Here is an 18,084-nt window from a genome sequence, read left to right as displayed (position 1 = left end):
CCTTCTACCCTCTGAAGCTTGTCTAAGTCCTTGGATTTAGGTATTAACACTGTGTGTGCCTTCCGAAATGATGGAGGTAGACATTCGTTGCAGTACGATTCCTTGAAAACATTTAATAGTACAGGTGCCAGTCTCTTGCTCCATTTCTTGTAAAAACTAGCTGTTAAACCATCTGGACCTGGGGCCTTCCCGCTTTTCATCTCTTTTATATTTAATTCAACTTCGCTTACATCGATGGGGGTGTTCAGGTTTTCGGTCGTCTCTTTTGGTAGTATTGGTAGCCCAGATAATAAGGATTCCTGCATTTGCGTGGTTGTGGCAAGTGGCTTGGAGGTAAATATGTGTTCGTAATAGGCTTCAAATGTTTCGCGAATTTCCTTTTCATCAGTCCAAATCCGATAATTTCCTTGTAATGTGTCAATTCGCTTCTTTTCACATATTCTCTCTCGGCATTAAGGTACCTCTTCGTCGGTTGCTCTCTCTCTATGACTTGCAAAGCACGTGTTCATACTGCGGCTCCTCCGTAGTGCAGTTTATCATGTTCTTCCATTTGTTTTCTAAGGTTCTTTATGTCGTCTTTGTATTTCCCCGGTGCCTGGCATTCAAGGCGATACAGGTAGAGAATGTCTTCATTAAGTCTCCTTTCTCCCATTTTTTGTCGGTATGCCACAATTGATGACAGTTCGATGCTCATCTTCCTTATTTCTTGTTTAAACATTTCCCATTTCTGTCCCCACCCATGTTTAGTACACTCGATATTGTTAAGAGCTGATTCTACACCCTTCTTGAATTCTTCGTTTTCAAGTAGGCTCTCATTCATTTTCCAAAGGGACCAGGCCTGTGACTTCCTTGTTCTATGAGATGTTTTCGTGCCTATTGTCACCTGAACCATACAATGATCAGAAAAGATGGCAGGAATCACATTGTAGCTACTCATTGCACCGGAGACTGCTCCGGAGATCTAGATTCTATCCAATCGTGCATGAGACGACCCTTAAAAGTGAGTAAAGCAGATCGCTTGGTTTGATGTTGCTGATGAGTCTACCAAGTCGCAGTCTCGTACCAGTGATTTTAAAACTTCTGCGCTTGGATCTACAATGTTTGTTGGTGGAAACCTATCCTTTTTGTTTAAAATGCAGTTGAAGTTTCCTAATAGAATGACGTTAAACCTAGTGTCGGCGTAAATTCTAGCCCGAGAGAAGAGGCTTTCCCTTTGCGCATTCTCGTTGTACGCGTACACAATAATTATTCGCCAAGGCTGGTTTTGTAGGAGGACGTTTGCTACCATTAGCCGCCCGCTGTCAGTCCCTTCGAGAACGCTGCACATTTTGTAATTCATATGCTTTTTGAACAGAATTGCGCACCCTGCTGAGTAGTCGATTGCGCGACAATGGACCACATCATAGGTGTTCATCCACAGGTTACATCCCGAAAATAAGGAATTCTGTTTGGACACTTTGGTTTCCTGCAGGGCTACAATGTCGCTGTCTTGTTTCTCTAGAAACCAAAACAGTTGGTATTGTTTTTTTCTCGAATTTATCCCTCGCACATTTAAAGTGGAAATAGCGAAGGGACTTATCTGGGCGGGGGTGACGCGGTTCCTACTCATTTTGTGGGTCGAGTTCTAGGGCAGCCGGGAAAGATGGTTTCCGGTCTTTGAATTTTAGCTTTAGCCATTGCTCTTTAGGAACCAGAGGCCGGATTCTCAAAGCTATCTTACGACAAAAAAGTTCGTAAATATAACTTACGCAAAAGTTACGAACTTTTCGGTATTCCCGAAGCAAAATGTTCTCAGTTTTTTCGTAAGTTAAGACAAAATCCTACGACAGGGGTCCAAATGCACTTACGAACTTCTTGGCAACCGTTCGACCAAAATGGCTGCCTACATCGCGCTCGTGATTGAGCAGGAAAACGACGCAAGACGAAGTTTGCGGCAGCAGCGCGTCTTCCGGACCCGTCGGACACTAGATGCAATAGCCGATCACCACCTTGAGCGATACTACCGGCTGCCGAGGTCCGCTGTGCAGCGGCTCTGCGACGCCCTAGCGCCAGCGCTTCGCCGACCGACGGCTCGGTCACATTCGCTGCCCGTAGACGCCCAAGTCCTGCTGGCGCTCCGTTTTTACGCGAGCGGCAGTTTTCAATCTGTGGTGGGAGATGTTGCGAACATGAGCCAGACCAGTGCCTCGAGGATTATTAATACTGTGAGCGGTGCCCTGTGCGAACTCGCGAAATCCGGAATCAAGTTTCCAGCGACGTCGCGGGCCGCACTGCGCACTGCACGCGGTAAGTGTTTCGCTGATGTCGTGCACCGTTTGCTTAGGGACATAAACGCGCACCAAGAAGCACTCTAGCCCGTTCTCTTTGCCTGACCCTCGTATTTGATAAGGGGGGGGGGGGGCGGAAACACTGCCATCGAAGATCGCTTTCCGTGCGCGCCGCTAATTTATGAGTTACCAGGGGGAGCCGATCAGGAACTAGAATAGCGTACGGAATGCGAGTGCGTAGGCAGCTCGCTGCGATGTTTTGTGAGTAATAGATTGCATATTGAATGTCCGCGCAGCAGTAGGCTGAACGATGGCCAGCATAAAAAAAAGGAAAGTAAAATTGCATGTGGCACCCTCACCTCTTTCTTGTTCAGTTAATCCCGTTTAAATTATTGTTATATTGCTTCATTCAAGGCATGACTGACTTATAAAGTCCCCTCTGGTTCGGGCAAAGTGTTTGCATCACTTGTTTCAATGCTGCAAACAGTGTTCAGAATGCACATGGCATGACAGAATATTGCACATTTGTTTGATGTGTATCCTCCAGGTTTCCTGGAGATCAATGGGTTCCCCAAGGTGCTGGGGTGCATAGACGGCACCCACATCGCCCTGAAGATTGCCAAACAAGACCAGCACATCTACAGGAACCGGAAGGGATATGACTCTCTTAACGTGCAGGCCATCTGCAATGCCTCAAACGAAATAACGCAGCTGACGGTGAAATGGCCTGGCAGCACGCATGACAGTTTCATGTGGCGGAACTGCGACCTTGCCGACAAGTTTGAGGCGGGGGACATGCCTGAAGGGTGGTTGCTTGGTACATACTTTTGTTTTTACTTGGATTGTACGGTGGGCATCCATATGAGCTGGCTCGACGAGATACCGACCGGAGCCGGGAAAATTCCGCATTGGGCTCCCCTGATAGAGGCTGGAACAAATGCCGAAGTTTCATGCAAGGGAGGGGGGGGGGGGGGGAGGGGGGGATGTTAGTAGCTATAAGCCGTGCATCGGTGGTGACTTTCATAGATTCACCCTGCCCCTTGCATAAAATGGCGGCAGTACATGCCAGCCTCGCTTCTGACAGCTTATTGCATCAGGGGCGGCCCATGAGGGATTTTGACCGCTCCGGCCGGCGTTCTGTCGAGCCAGCTCATACTGATGCCCACTGTACCTGCGGCAGATTATGTTAAGCACAAGCGACCACCACATGCTGGTGATTGAGTCGACAGCCATTTGCATTGAAAATTATGGTAAACTGCGCCGCATAGAAATCCCTTAAGGAACAAAGTTTCTAACATATGCCGGTAATCGTTTCATCGGCATACTTGTAACAGAGCAGCTGTCGAGAAAGAAAAGGTATGGGTGGCAGAGAAAGCTCAAAAAGACAATGAAAATTGATTATACAGTGTCAATTATTTAGTTTGGATGCATTTCATTTCCAGTGTGTGACAGCACATTTCTAATGTGGTTATGTTCATGCAAGCCTTTGCATCGGCTTTCCACGTTCATGACATGGTTGCCCTTTGCTTCATTGTACCAATAATTTAACAGCTTGGCAACAGTCAGCGAATCAGACATGGTAGCCCTACATCATTTACCAGCACTTTGGTGCTGGTAAATTTGGCTACTAAGAAGTAGTCAAATTTTTAGTAACCAAAAAATTTGGCTACTAAGAAGAACTTTCAATCGCTGCTTTTAGAGGCGCTCGTGAAATAATCGTGGGATTCCAGCGATTTGCACACCTTGAACTGCGTCATGAAGCTTGTTCTGCCAACACGACCATTTGGTTGCGAGCCCGGCATGCTACCGACTAGGCCACGCAAGCCCGCTTGCATGCCTTGGGAACGAGCCGGGGCTTATATGGTATAGCCTCCTAGATTCTGCGGGAGTCTCGGAGGCCACAATAAACATAGGGCACAAAAAAAAAAAAAAAACTGCCACGTGCCATTGTTAAAGGGTTGGTGAACCAAATTTTGGATTTCAGAAAACAATGCAGGAGCGGTAGGTGGGACGCTACAATCTATACAACACCACACTCAAGGCAATATCTTGAATGGACGACTGTATTTTTGAAAAAGAAGTCGAGATTGAACAAGGCGCGCGACGTGAACATATCTAGTTTCCTCCTCTCTTCGCTTCAAGGCGGCGAGGCAGAGAAGACGCAAGGCCATTTCCTCTCCTCGACTAAACAAGATATCAACATACCTGTCAAATGTGCCTCCTTTTTTAGAAAAATACGGTCATCCGTTCGAGATATCGCTGCACGAGTGATGTTTTGGTGTTCGTAGTATCCCGTTGCACGCGTCTGCCGCCATGTTTTGTGAAATATAGATTTCGGTTAAGCTTAAAGGGGTCAAGAAACAATTTTTAAACTTTTTCCTGTTTAGCTTACCTTCTCAACTCTTGCTTGGACCCTCGTTTGTGTACCCGACACTGCCATTCTACTCCTAGAAGATTAACCTGTCGCTTAAAACTCTGAAAAAAGTTCCTTTCCCCACCCCGTTCACCCCGAAGCTGACAATGCTGTGGAAGCTACGTGCTCTTTGGGCCAGCCACGCTTTGACTAGTGATGAAAGGGAGGCAACTGGTTGGTCCGGCAATTGCATAGCTTTCACCACACTGTCAGCTGAAGGGTATCGGGTATAAGTGTGGTCCGGTGTAGTGTGACGTGCGTTTTGGCCGGGCGACGCGCTTTGGGAACCGCGGATGTATCACAGTGAAAAGGCAGAGAGCTTTCAAAGGGAAGGAGGTAGGACATAGTCTGCTGTGTTTTCAAATTTTTGTACTTGCAGTTAGGTTTTTGACTTTCTGCCTTCTTTCTTTTGGCCAACTAAACAATGTTCTTAGTAAAATCCCAATCCAAATTCGTTTATCCCAGCCCAAAATTTGTTTTACGGGCCCTTTAAGCGTCTTACCAATTTTTTCGCGGTCAATATGTGTTGTGCCGAGTGAAGTTTGGCAAGTGCTGCGTGTCTACCTTCTTGGGAGTTTACTATAAATCTCAAAGTAGTTATCTAGGAAAGCACACCAATACTACGCCTGTTCATGTCGGAGCTACCAGATAGTGGGAGCTAAATTTGCCGACCCTTTGGCTCTCAACCCAAGCATTGCTCGAGTGCTTTGTTGCGTTATGCCTAAAATAGCTGACTTGGTTGTTAAAAAAGAAAATATTGGTGGGAGTTGTGCCAATGTAGGTATGAGGCGGAAAGGGTGAGTTAGTTTAATTCAGGTTCAACCTTGTGATGAGTGCGTTACTTATGCACATTCTGACATTAAATCTTGTGTTATTTGCAACATTGTAGGAGATGCAGGTTACCCCCTCCAGCCATGGCTCATGACACCCTTCCGCAAGCCCCAAAAGAAGGAGGAGGAGAACTACAATGACTGCCTGACGAAGACGAGACAAGTCATCGAGAGAACTTTTGGCATAATGAAGTCCCGCTTTAGGTGCCTGGACAGGTCCGGCGGTGTCCTGCAATACTCTCCTAGTGTGTGCTGCCGCTTGATCGTAGCCTGCGCAGTCCTGCACAACTACTGCACTCGCCACCACATCTCCCTTGCAGAACCACCCGGTAAGAAAGACATATTTGCTAAAGGTTTCGTGCTCTGATGAACTAAAATGCCACAAATGATTGAGGCTAGCAACAGCCTTGTTTGGTGCGACTCTGGGCTCATTTCACATCTGCTCTGCGAGAGGTACCATTCTCCTCCGCTAGTGACGTGATGGTAGAGGGCGACTAATGTCTGAAAAGCAAAAAAAAATGGATTTCCATCCTCCAGAAATATTCAAAGAATCCGCAACAGAGCGAAACAGTGTCACCTGAACTTCCTGCCACCGCTCAGGAAGCCACATTTAAAAATTATAATGATCGCCAACTGTACCCCCACAACACAGTCTGAAGAGAAAGTTTGGTTACTCTGAGCGTAGCTTATTTAGTGACTCAAGTCTGGGCATTTCCAGGATGTTGCAGTACGGTGGCACCATTTACCGTAACCTTTGCATATTGTTGTCTTCTTACAGTTCAATTTACATATTTCAGTTTGAGCCTGTAGAATGATGTGTGAACCCTATAGTTTGTAAACACGTTCCTTGGAAAGTGCTACCAGCAGCTTATTGAGTTATTGCAATGTTGTAACTGTTCTTGCAAGCCTTGTTGATGTCCCTTTGTGCTGTGCTAAATATGGTGTTCTGAACAGTTGAAGAATCCGACGATGAGGAAGAGGAAGAAGAGGACAGGCCGAGCACCGCCCAAGACACACCCTCTGGCACCGCAGTCAGAAATGAGCTTGTCAACACCGTTTTTAAGTGAGTTTGTGATAGCATGCTACAAAGCATCATTGGCTTGATTGAGAACATTTTCGACAGAAGAGCTCCAACCATAATGCAAAAACAGTTCAGCCCAACGTTTCAAAACCTGCTCGGTTTCTTCATCAGGGGTGACTAAATCGCGAGGAGCAGCAGCAGTTTTCATCTTCTTAGTTGTTTTCGACTTGAGTTTTCTTCTGTGGCGCAGTCCATGTCCATGGATTCCGCTACCTGACGACGGCAACAAACGAGAAACCATCTGTATAATAGAAGAAGAAAATTCGAGTCAAAAACAACTAAGAAGAAGATGAAAACTGCTGCTGCTCCTCACGATTTAGTCACTCCTGATGAAGAAGCTGAGCAGGTTTTGAAAGGTCGGGCTGAACCATTTTTTGGATTTCGGTTGGAGCTCTTCCGTCTAAACCTTAAGCATCAATGGGTGCAGGTAAAAGAAAAGCCTTGTGTGTATTAAAGAAACAATGTTTTTTTATTGTACTCGAGTGTCTTCTTATTATTACATAGGGACAATTTTGCCATCTACAAACTGCACGTTGAGCTTGTAGGCTTCAAGTGCCACCCTCTGCTTCTGCAGTTCTATAATCTGGTCCAGGCGCTCAACAATAGCTTGCTGAGATTCGATAATCTTGTGGCTAGGGTCCTCCATGTCACCTGCACATAGAGGAAAATGGTTGCTTGCCTTATTGAGAATTGGAAAACCATTTTGTGATAATGTTTCCATGATACTGTTGTGAAACTCGCGTGAAGAATACATGTCCAGGTTGGGCATAGGAAGCGTGCATGAATGATAAAAACAAGTTGTTAACGAGACAAGGGACCTTTTGCTAAATTACCCGAACACCAAGAAGTAGGTACATTCACTCGCCTTATCTTATAGAAAATTAGGGAAGTAAATGATCAAAATAAAGTAGGCAAAAGCATGTGCAAGGTGTCATTTGTAAAGTAGGTATCTATTATGGAACAGTTGCTGCTGCACACACTACCATGTGCAGTGCGTGCAACAACACACATCATGTTTCTTGGAGCTTAGGTGATTTAACGAAAGGCATATTGGTATTTAATCAGTTTTAGCCAGCAAAAAAATGTCATACTTTTTTTCGGAGAGAAATGCACGGCACCCAGAAAACGTGGAACAAGTGAAAAAAAGCCGACGGGAGGAGTGGTCTTTTCTACGGTAGATGTTACTGGGCAGATTGCCTTGTTTTGATATTTGCAGACTAGTTTTATCACACTGCTGGATATTTGATGCAGTGTGGCTCTGGATTCAATGTGAGGTTGGTGTTGCAATCCACATCTAGTAGAATGATACTAACGCCTTTGGTTGGGTTTGTGACTCCTTGAAGTGCGGAGCGAAGCCCCACCGTCGTCTTGCAGCAGACATCCGCTGGCATCGTGGTTTTCTGAATAGAAAAACGAATAGAGCTTAGTACACTGCCTTGTAAACTGCTGGCTAACATATGACCGATAGACTACAACAAGTTGTGATGAGCAAGCTTGATTGCTCAACCCAAAGAACCAAAACCACCCACCTGCGTCTTCCTGTGGGTGTACGCGTTGAACGCCAAATAAGCTGAAAGACAAAAAATACAAACAAACAAAAAACATTAGGTGTTCAAATTATAACCACTATGGGCAATGTTATGTATTTATTTACCGATGATTACCTGCAGTGTCCTGAAGGCATTATTACAGAGAGGTGGTTTCAGAAAACTTGTTCGGTCAAAATGCAGGTGCAAACAGATCATGATCAAACTCTCTCCATTCTAACGCTGTTCGAACAAAAAGAGTTAAATAACAGTTTCTACTTTGAAATGTAGGTCTATTCTGGATGCCAAATGCAATTTCCTCCAATGATACAGGTGCTACCATTATAGAAGCAATCGAAAAGTTATATGCAGCAAACCTTGCACGTGGCGGTCTCGATGAAGCAGGCCTGCATGGTCCTGGAGTCGTATCTTGCAAAAAAAAAAATACATTGTTCTGATACAAACACAATCTTTCGTAGAAATGTAGAACAGTCATGTCCTGTTTAACGGAATAATTAGGTCCCATTGTCTAGATCATTTAAATACAGAGCAAAATGATCAGTCATGCTACACTTAAATTTTGAAGTTGATAAGCTCACCAATGGAGGGAACTAGCTCGACTGAGCCCGGCCTTGCTGCCTGTGATGTTGCGGGAGTGCCTGGGAAGATTGGAATTTAAACCGGTTGTTGGAGTAGGGAAGCACGACCATATGAAATGCAACTACTGCATGTGCAGAACCTCATAACAATTGTGGAACGTTTTGGCAACCAATTGTGACAACACATGACGCCCATTAATGAGGGGATGCAAGCAGTTTGTTCATCCAAGTGTAAACCTACCCAAGAACGGCAGGCTGAAGGGCTCGTCCATTGGTACCTCGACCGCAACCCCAATATCGAAGGCGCCAGGGATGCCGGCCATTGCCTCCACGCTCAGGAGCCCCACCATTCTCTCCTCCACATCATTGAGAGGCTTGTCACCAACGCCGCCTCCGGTGGTTCCCTGGCTGCGCTTCAAGGATGCACCTGTGCATCATGTCAGTATCAAGTAACGGGTCAAAGTGGGGTGCAGTTTGCGCGAATTATCAGTTACATCACGACTCTTCGTTAGGTTAGTTGGTTCGTACTAAGAACTAATTAAATAATACAAACAATTGCGTAAAAAAAAAGCATACAACCTGTTTTTTTTAGGAAATGTGATTAGGCAGTCGAGCTGGTTACTGTTAAACATTCTCAAACCCTAGACACAAAAAGGACAAGCACGAGACGACTTTAATGACAACGATTGGCCATAACTTCCAACAGATTTTACTGCAATGCTAATCCAAGCAATATCACTAATTTTCGAATTACGTTCGCGTAGCGAAGTCTACCACCCTACTGTTTGTGCAGTCGATGTCTGTGGGTATGAAGGTTGCCAAGACTGAAGCTTGGGCTAGTTGGTTGAATGTACGAAGGATATTTTCGAGCTATGCGATCATTTTTCGTGTTTAGCACTAGGTATGAGCGAACTTAATTGCCGATCTACCTCATTACACGCTTGGGCTATTGATGTCCTTTGTTGTTGAAAGAAGCTAACAGACTTCTGCATTATCTGGCAGCACTAAGCTAAGTAATAAAATGCGCTCGGTCGTCGAATCTGCATTCACGCCAAACGTTTCGGGCCTTATACACACAGCGCGACACTGTTAGAGATAGTCGGTTTCTGCTGCGTCCTATCGCAACTTATTTCGCGTATTTCGCGAACTGTAAGAAAGCTGAAAGGATGCCTTACCTCGCTTTTTGTGGATGCTCTTGTAGTCGGCCCATTTCTTCTTCACCTCGGCCACGTCTCGTCTTACGCCGGAAACGGCATATAAATCCTTAGTGATTTGCAGCCAGGCCCGCTGCTTGGCGGCGGAGCCATGCGGGCCATCGCCCTTCGCGTCTATCGCGGTCCTACGTGCCTCGTAACCGTCGACTAGTGTTTCCAATTCAGCCTCCGTAAAGTTTGGCCTTCGCTGTTTTTTGCTCTCTGTCGCCATCGTTCGCGTAGACTACGGTCCGCACTACTGCCGTCGATGAAGCAACTACACGTGGGGCGGGCAAGGCGTCTCCTCTCGTCGTCAGGGCAACGCTTCGCTCTCGCAGCTCTCGTTGTTTGCGAGCATCGCGAGATACCGGAAGTTTCTCTCTTTCCTTCACTTAATTTTGTCGTAGCCAGTTCGTTCGTAAGTAATTCGTAAGAACCCCTTCGAGAATGCCGATTTCGGCACATCTTAAGAAGTTCTTGAGTTACGAACTTCTTAGAAAAAATGTCTTAAGATAAGACATTCTTAGTGAATCTGGCCTCAGCTTCTTCTGTGGGTCGTTGGAGGTTGTTGGAAATATTGTGGCCTGAGATTCCTTCTTTGCAGACTCGGTGACATCAACCTTGGGTTTTTTGCTGTGTCGCCTGTCTGTTCTGTCATCATCCGCCAGCTGTTTGACTTGCGTCAGTTGCTTTCGCGGGTGTTTTTCCTTGTTTGTAGACATCTCTGGTTCGGCTCGTGGTGCCTCCTGTCCCAAGTCTTGTTCTACGCTGGTCTTTTGCTCCGCTAGCACGTCTTTGGTAGAGCTGTTTGAGTTGTCGTCTTCTGTGATAGCGTGGTCGTCTGTCGCTTGCGGAGGTGTTAGCTCCTCGTTGCAGATTTCCTCCATATCCATTAGATGCTCGCTGTGGTCAGTCTCTGGCAATGCATTTCCTTGGAGCTTGGAGGCATACGTCACGACGCACTCTTCAGTTGTATGCCCATACCGCCAGCACTCGTGGCACAGAGGAGTGCGGCACTGCCAGCGGTTGTGTCCAATCGCTTTGCATCTCTGGCAGAGTGGTGGCCTTCCTGGTATTACAACGAGCACGTTCGACCCATATACATTTAAGATGTGTGGGATCTTGTCTACCGTGAGATCCTGCCTCAGAGCGAGGGTTACATCTAATGTCGTTGATTCTAAGTCCTCAAGACCTGAAAATCTCCACTTTTCTCTCGTCATTTCCTTGACTTTTCCAAAGGGTTCTAGGACCTTTCTCACCTCTGAGTCCGGCTTAGGAATAGGCACCCATAGAAGCTTGAGCGTGATTTCTTCTTTGCACGGGTCAATGATGATGCATTTCTTCCCTTTGATGACGAGCTCCTCCTGTGACTTCAGCTTGTTCTTTGCAGCAGCGTTTCCGAAGGTGATCATCCAGACGTGGCTCATTTGATACTGGCCTAAGCCCACGACGTCCTTCCGGTCGACGATAGAAAATAGGGCTTCCTTGAAATCTCTGGCCTTGTATGGCCTTCCGGTGATGTCCGCATGAATAAATATTGAGTTCAGGAAAAGAATACCTTGTGGTAGCCTTGGTAAAATAACTCTGTAGTCTGAAGATTCGAAAGTCTTCCTGGAAACCCAGCCATCAGATGCCGTCGAACCGCTCCCTCCGGAGCTGATCTCCCCACTCGTGGCGTGCGCCATCCTCTCGAGGCAAAGATTAGGCAAACAGGGTCACCCGGGGAAGCCCCGGGCCCCCGTTGTTGAATTGAATTGCAGGAAGGTAAAGTAATGGCTTCCACTCACGGTCGCTTCTTCTTCCTCCCACCAAATCGCCAAATCGGAAGTATGATGTTTTCAGTAGTTTATATATCTGCTGAGTTCGTTTGAATACAGTGTACGGTTAGTTTCGTATGTAATTTTTTGCTGCGTGTTCAGGACTTATTTCTAATATTGTGGCAATGTTTACATGCTCAATGATTTATTAATGCTGTGTCTTTTAACAGTTCTTTAATGCGTTTTGCTGATCGTTTTATTACAAGCGTGTTGAAGATACGCGCACATAGCTTCCGTAAAGTCGTTAGACATCCATACTAGCCAACGAACGCGATCCAATCCAATCCACAGCCTTGTTTTGCCGGCCGTGGTGGCCGTGTGTGTTTCACGTCTCTGTCTTGAGGTCAATTTACCGATTAGTCGTCATGCGTGGATTTTAACTTAGTTTCAAATGTGTCAGAAAAAGAAGGAAGCGACTGTGAGCCGTGGAACTACGTCAAATCTGCTCAACAGCCAAGATCATGGCACGGTCGTTTCAAAGTAAGTTCCTTTCTTTGCCCGTTAGGGCTAGATTATTCTTTTTTCCGTTCAAAATGCTTGTTAATGTCTAGATCGCTTGCTTTTACCAGTATTACTAATTGTGCGCGAATGGTGCATTGCGAGGATGTTTTGCTTCGTTCACTAATAGGCTGTGTACTCGGTCCAGGTCCATCAATAGCGGCGGAACTTTTTGGGAGATGGGGGGGGGGGGGGGGGGGTTCGGCGGCGCTGGCGGCGGCGGCCGGGCGGCCGGCGGGTGGAGGCGGAAAGGAGAGGGGGGGGGGGTTGTTTGATTGCCTCCCTCCACCGTATTGTTCACTGGTAAACTAGAATGTGTGAAAGAGCGCGGTGCCCCCCCGCCTCTAGGTTAGAGCTTAGGCGGACGGGCACCGCGCTGTGTGCGTATTTGCGTCCGGAGAGCTGGGCCAGGCAAAAGGCAGAGATTGATTGATCGAGCAAGTCCGTAGCTTCCGCCGCGCAGTCGTCTGCAAACGACTTTATTTTCGTGATTCGTTATCAGAAAAGAATTGTCAAATTTGGTGCCGCGTTGAACTCATCCCATGGTGATTTGCATAGCATACCGCTCCTGATCGCAAAAATTTGTGCCCACGAAATAATTTTTGATGCCGCCTCTGGGCTTCTGGGGAAATTTACAAGCATGTCCTGAATTAAGGCAGTGTCTCCCCAGTTTATGAGAGGTATATTTAGTTCAGTGTAAGTGTATAGTGTTAGACATACCTCACCCAATACCTGTATTTTTTCGTTTGGTACTGCCTTGAGCGAATGGTGTAGGTTGTAATTGTTTTTAGTTGTTGCATGATTGTAGTAAGGTGGTGACCTTTACTAATTGAACACCTTGAAAAACAGTTCACCACAAAAAGTCAAGGAGACAAGCGCAGTAACGCGTAAACCATACGCAAGCGCAGACTCTCGACTCGCATAAACAGAGAAGGAAAAAATAAAGAATGCGGAAGGAGCTCAAGCACAGGCCCAAGTGGAATGCACCGATTCACCCATTAGCAAGAGCAGATTTTAAAACCATAATTTCCTTGTCTGTTAAAGCAGCAGATTAATGGCCAATACATAAAGACAGCTCAATCTCTCTCTAAAATCTACAATGAATTCTCACCTACTTATGCACTATTTACACTGCTCGTGTGTCATCCTCATAGCCTCGTCCCACTAGAGCGACAGACAGCAACAAATGACAGCGACTCACGACGAGCGACACACGACGAGCAACACACGACGCACGCTGTCCCACCTAGCGGACACGACGCAGGACACGGGGAAAAGGAAACTTCTTTCCTAGTGGGACTGGAGTTGTCAACAAAACACTTCGAAATACACACAAAAACAGAGTCTGGCGACGCGGTTTTGATATTTTGCTCTTTGGGCATTAAACGCGACGACAAACACAGTGAAAGTGGAGACGATTACTTTATTTCTTGATTAAAGCTTCAGCTTCTCTTCATTTGCCGTTGTCGACTTTCCACAAACAGTCGTGACAATTGACGCCAAACTTTTTCTGAAGTAGAATACTCGAATCGTTACTTTTTTGGAGGGGGTCGCTCGAAGGATTCTAGGTGAGCACCAAGGAATTTCACCCCGATTTTGAGGATGTTTGAAACTTCATATCCGAATGATCGAGGGCAGGCGTTTTATGGGGGACAATACGGCATGCCGATTATCACAGATTGTGATGACAAGTCTCGACTGCCTGAATGGCTTGCCGCGGAGCGTCGTGTCCTACTTCGTGCGGAGCGGTCTTTGGTCAGTCCTCGAACATGGGTGTATCCATCCTGATGCAGGGGCGTAAAGCTCGGCGTCTTGAAGCACCAAATCGCGCACCAAGTTTTTGCGAGCAAAACCTGCCCCAGACAACGCTTTCGCAACATGACTGCCCAGCGCCAGCAAGCAAGCCACGCCCGCGACCACTATGAGCAATCGAGGGACCAGAACTGCGGGAACAAGGAGAGGCCGCCAAGGGCTTCTCTGAAGGTCTTGCGGCGGAGCAAGCCACGGGAGGAAGGGTACAAGGGTTGAAAGAGAGTCAACAGAGGGCACAAGCGGGCGAGGAGGATAAGTTTGTATCCGAGAGATGTTCCTCGGTGGGACTGCTTGCTGCGCTTCAAGTTCAACAACAGACAAGAACTCGTCCATCGTCGATGGTTTGTCGGCGATTGTCGCGGGTGTTGGCCGTTGCAGTGGGAGAGCATCGGCGACACGGAACTATGTGGTGTCTCCGGACAAAAATCGGTGTTTCTCACTCTAGTGGGGCGAGGGTTTTAGAGAAAACGTGAATAATTAGCAGATACTGTGAAAAAAATACAAGGGAATTAATTTAGGCCTTTATTATTCATAGTATGGGCGGCCAATGTGTCCGCACATCCGTCTATTACCTGAGCTGCCAAGAAAATCGTGTTTACAGTCTTATGCATATGAATGGAGTTAGCACGTTCCGCTTGTACCTGTTCGAACTTTTGCTAAAGCTCCTTCCGCATTCTTTATTTTTTTTCTTCTCCAATTTGTGAGTTGGGAGTCTACACTCGTATGTAGTGTATGTATTCCTTTCCTTTATTCCTTGTTTTTTGTCTGTTATTTTTCAGGACGTTCAGTCAGAATGTACTCACCCCCTTATTACATGAAAAGGCTGTTGTTAATCCCGAAGTGTCTGTAAAACAATCTACCTGACATCTTTTGCTCACGCCCCGGTTTCTGAAGCTCACGTTCTCCGAACACAGCCTTTCTGATTTCTCTGATCCTTTTTCTTTTTTCTTTTATGTTTAACAGATCAAGTTGTGAGTGTGCACCAGTCTTCGTCCTATGTGTTCCAGTCCTTTTGTCCTTGTCTTTTTGTGCACTTTTTTCAAGTTGGTCCATGATATTTCTTATCGTATATTCTAATCTGTGTTTTCATCTTTATACTTACTGCAGTCCTTACCAAGTAGAAGTTGGCATTCACTTCCGCCATCCTGATGTGAGTGTCCGGAGACGACACAGAATGATAGCTTCCTCTGCTGAAGGCCAAGCTTCGTGGAAGACTGCCAAGGCTGTTCATGGTAAGGTGCTCTATACATTGAGCAATATAATAGCAAGTTATTGCTGAAAGGATTGTTTTTAGCACAAACTGTGCTTATGAACTGGCCTTTAGCGATTCCGATGCCACTCACGCGGAATGAAATCCTGTAGGTCAATTGCGCATCCCATTCGTAAGTGGAATGCTGAGTTTACAACAGAAGTGCGTCTCGACTTGCTGCCGGTATTGCTGTGTGTGTTGTGTTAGTATTTTTGTTTGTTTATTTAGTGTTCCCAATAATGGCTGAAGCCTTCCCATTGGAAGTGGCAACATACAAACACAAATGGACGGCAAGAGAGGTGAACAGCGCCACTCACGCCGTTCGCCACCGCACCCATTGGTTTTCGGAGAGGTTTGCAGTATTGGTCTCTATGGTGTTTGGTCATATATGGCACATGAACACAACCAGGGCACTGTGCCTACAATTCAGCACTTGCAAGATTTGCGTGAATACACCCTGCAGCTGGTCGCACTTTCAGAGTCATTTTAATGTTGAAAAAATGAATAATGACATTGGCATATTTCTCGTGCCAAATCCTTCATGCCTGTTCCGAACTCTGATCTCCACGAGATCACAGTAGAGTTGTTTCTGTTGTAGTAGTGGCACGGCAGACTCTATACTTGTTTTGCTTCAATCTTTGTAAGGGGGACGCTGTAATCCAATTCAACTCAGCTCTGGTGTACTAGATAGCACCATATTTGCAAAGATAGTCTTCAGATTTTGTAGTTCCATCGAAATATATTTCAGCTTATAAAATATTTGTTATTTGGCTTCTAAATTTTCAAGCAGATCTAGATTGAAGGCAGCAAATATCTTACCTGCAGTCATGGTATGTGTCCGAAGTATATTGCATTAACATAATTGACCCAACCCCTTATTTTTGTTTTCAGTGCCTCTAGCGAATTGTGGATGCTAGGATTGCTTTTGTTTGTTTCGCATAATCTATAACACTTTTTTCACCTTTATACTCAGTGCAGCCCTTGCCGAACGGAAGCTAGCATCGACTAGGCCAATTCGTTCTTGCATCACCAGCCGACCCGAGGATCAGGTCCATGGCAGTCTGCAAAGGTTTTTGATGGTAAGCTGCCTTATAGGTACAGCTGTGTAATAGCAGCTTGTCCTGGATGACAATTTGAAATGCGTGCTTATGTTTTAGAAAGTGAAATTTGCATGGGCATACTTGCAACGTGAAACCTTACCAAGCCTGTTCTGATCTTCCATCCTTTTGAGATTTCAGTACAGCCGTTTCTGCTGCACACATACTGCCTACTTCGACCAGGTAGAGACTTGATGCATATGAAGGTAAGCAGGTGATTATCAACTGCTCAGTGCTGTCCGTGGTGACGTTCTCTCCTTATCAGATGACTTACCATGCTTGGTTCGCAAGGCATTTTAAAAGGAGAGCAAGTCCGCTGGTGCATGATGCTCCCAGTACTGAGCAGACGACGATCGCTTGTTCACATTTGTAGAGATCACGACTGTACTTCAAGCTCGGCAAGTGTGACACTTATGTGATTCAGCCTAGCTGTGGTGTTCTGAGCGGTATATGTAGAGCTAGTTCACTTGTGCACACACAGTGGCTGTGCGGTATAAAACGCGCCCAATTGGCAACTCTAATGCAGTCTCGTGTAGTCCCATGGATGTTTTCTTTTGGAGTGCATGATATGTGTTCACACTTTTTTTTTCCTGGCTTATTGACAGTCCTAGCTGTCTGCAGAGAGTGAGTGTGAAACATGCGAACAAACCTCTAAAGCTGTATGCAGTGCAATTTTGGTCTATTGTGCAAGCGAGGAAGAAGAGTGCTCGTTTGGCTGTTAAGGCTGCGACATAGACATTAGATAGTTTTATCTGAGCATTGTTACTACCCGCTCCACTTAAAAGGAAAGCACCTGCATGCTCACAACGCTCAGTCAGCAACGACCAGTCGGAGCGCAGATGCCGATGGAGCAGACAACTCCTACACCTCGATGACCACTGCCGACTGAGCGCTACGTGCGTGCCTGGTTACTTTCCTGCTCAGTGGCTGAGCGGAGCGGGCCGTAAAAAGCGCTCAGCTAAAACTTTTTCTGATAGGGGGTGGCTGACGCATAGATATTTCAGGCAGAAGGATGGCCGACATTGGCTCACATCAATTCTCAGTATGAGCAGCTCTCATCGCAATACAGAAATTATGATTCAAACTTCCTCTACCCCTTTCAGAAGGTTTTGAAGGTGCTCCTAGCAGTATTGCCGGGCTAGACATAATAATACCCAGATCCACTCCAATAAAGAGGATGAAGTCAGTTGCCACATAACTTGTGCAAAACTAGATATGGAACTCACTCCTCCTTCCTGTTTTTCACTGTATTGAGAACCTTGTCTCAGTATGTGATGGGTTTGTGAATCAAATTGACCAAATAAACAATATTACTTAGAAAATAGATGTCCCATACATATTAACCTGCACCTACCAGCCCCTGTACACCACCTCACTACTGATTTGTTATCTTTCTATTGATTTGCCTGAACTGTTCGCACCTGTAGATATTAATGATGATCACGAGGGAATGTTTCTTGTCATATGATGTCATATGCTTAAAGTAACTGAGGCTTGAGGGCATTTTCATGGGCTATGGGGCATGCCGATGGTAAACACTCAATGTGAGTTTATGGTAGACGCTAATAATATATACTAGTTTCTGTGTAAGTCGCTATTTTTTATTTGGTGAAGTCTGCAGATGGACTTTTAGTCAGGTTGCCATTATGTGGGAACACAGGGGCCATACTCTGCAATATATTATATGTTTACATGTGTCTAC

At 45.9% G+C, this 18,084-nt stretch overlaps 2 protein-coding genes across 2 annotated transcripts; one reads left to right on the top strand and one right to left on the bottom strand.

Annotated features, from left to right (window-relative positions):
* The first annotated feature begins 1,875 nt into the window (after positions 1-1,875).
* Positions 1,876-7,035, top strand: LOC115322762 (putative nuclease HARBI1). Its single transcript, XM_029983115.4, has 4 exons — positions 1,876-2,286; positions 2,815-3,084; positions 5,570-5,839; positions 6,465-7,035. Exons 1-4 carry the CDS (start codon positions 2,169-2,171, stop codon positions 6,575-6,577), a joined length of 771 nt encoding a protein of 256 aa, XP_029838975.4. The 5' UTR covers positions 1,876-2,168; the 3' UTR covers positions 6,578-7,035.
* Positions 7,036-7,074: 39 nt separating this feature from the next.
* Positions 7,075-10,206, bottom strand: LOC120836893. Its single transcript, XM_040205987.3, has 7 exons — positions 9,892-10,206; positions 8,958-9,143; positions 8,717-8,776; positions 8,495-8,546; positions 8,121-8,161; positions 7,905-7,991; positions 7,075-7,242 (listed from the first exon to the last, which is right to left on the bottom strand). The coding sequence occupies exons 1-7, from the start codon at positions 10,139-10,141 to the stop codon at positions 7,088-7,090; spliced, it is 831 nt and encodes a 276-aa protein (XP_040061921.1). The 5' UTR covers positions 10,142-10,206; the 3' UTR covers positions 7,075-7,087.
* Positions 10,207-18,084: the final 7,878 nt, after the last annotated feature.

This window comes from Ixodes scapularis, unplaced genomic scaffold (genome assembly GCF_016920785.2).
Source record: "Ixodes scapularis isolate PalLabHiFi unplaced genomic scaffold, ASM1692078v2 PGA_scaffold4__175_contigs__length_147842914, whole genome shotgun sequence".
Lineage (NCBI taxonomy): Eukaryota > Metazoa > Arthropoda > Arachnida > Ixodida > Ixodidae > Ixodes > Ixodes scapularis.
Note: the sequence above shows the minus strand (reverse complement) of the source record. Positions and strands in the feature narration are given on the sequence as shown.

Excerpts from the sequence above, each read along its gene's own strand:
- LOC115322762 (XM_029983115.4), top strand. The coding sequence starts at position 2,169 with ATGAGCCAGACCAGTGCCTCGAGGATTATTAATACTGTGAGCGGTGCC. Across the intron at positions 3,085-5,569 it reads GCCTGAAGGGTGGTTGCTTG|GAGATGCAGGTTACCCCCTC; the intron begins GTACATACTTTT and ends GCAACATTGTAG. Across the intron at positions 5,840-6,464 it reads CTCCCTTGCAGAACCACCCG|TTGAAGAATCCGACGATGAG; the intron begins GTAAGAAAGACA and ends TGTTCTGAACAG.
- LOC120836893 (XM_040205987.3), bottom strand. The coding sequence starts at position 10,141 with ATGGCGACAGAGAGCAAAAAACAGCGAAGGCCAAACTTTACGGAGGCT. Across the intron at positions 9,144-9,891 it reads GAGCATCCACAAAAAGCGAG|GTGCATCCTTGAAGCGCAGC; the intron begins GTAAGGCATCCT and ends CATGATGCACAG. Across the intron at positions 8,777-8,957 it reads CTTCAGCCTGCCGTTCTTGG|GCACTCCCGCAACATCACAG; the intron begins GTAGGTTTACAC and ends CAATCTTCCCAG.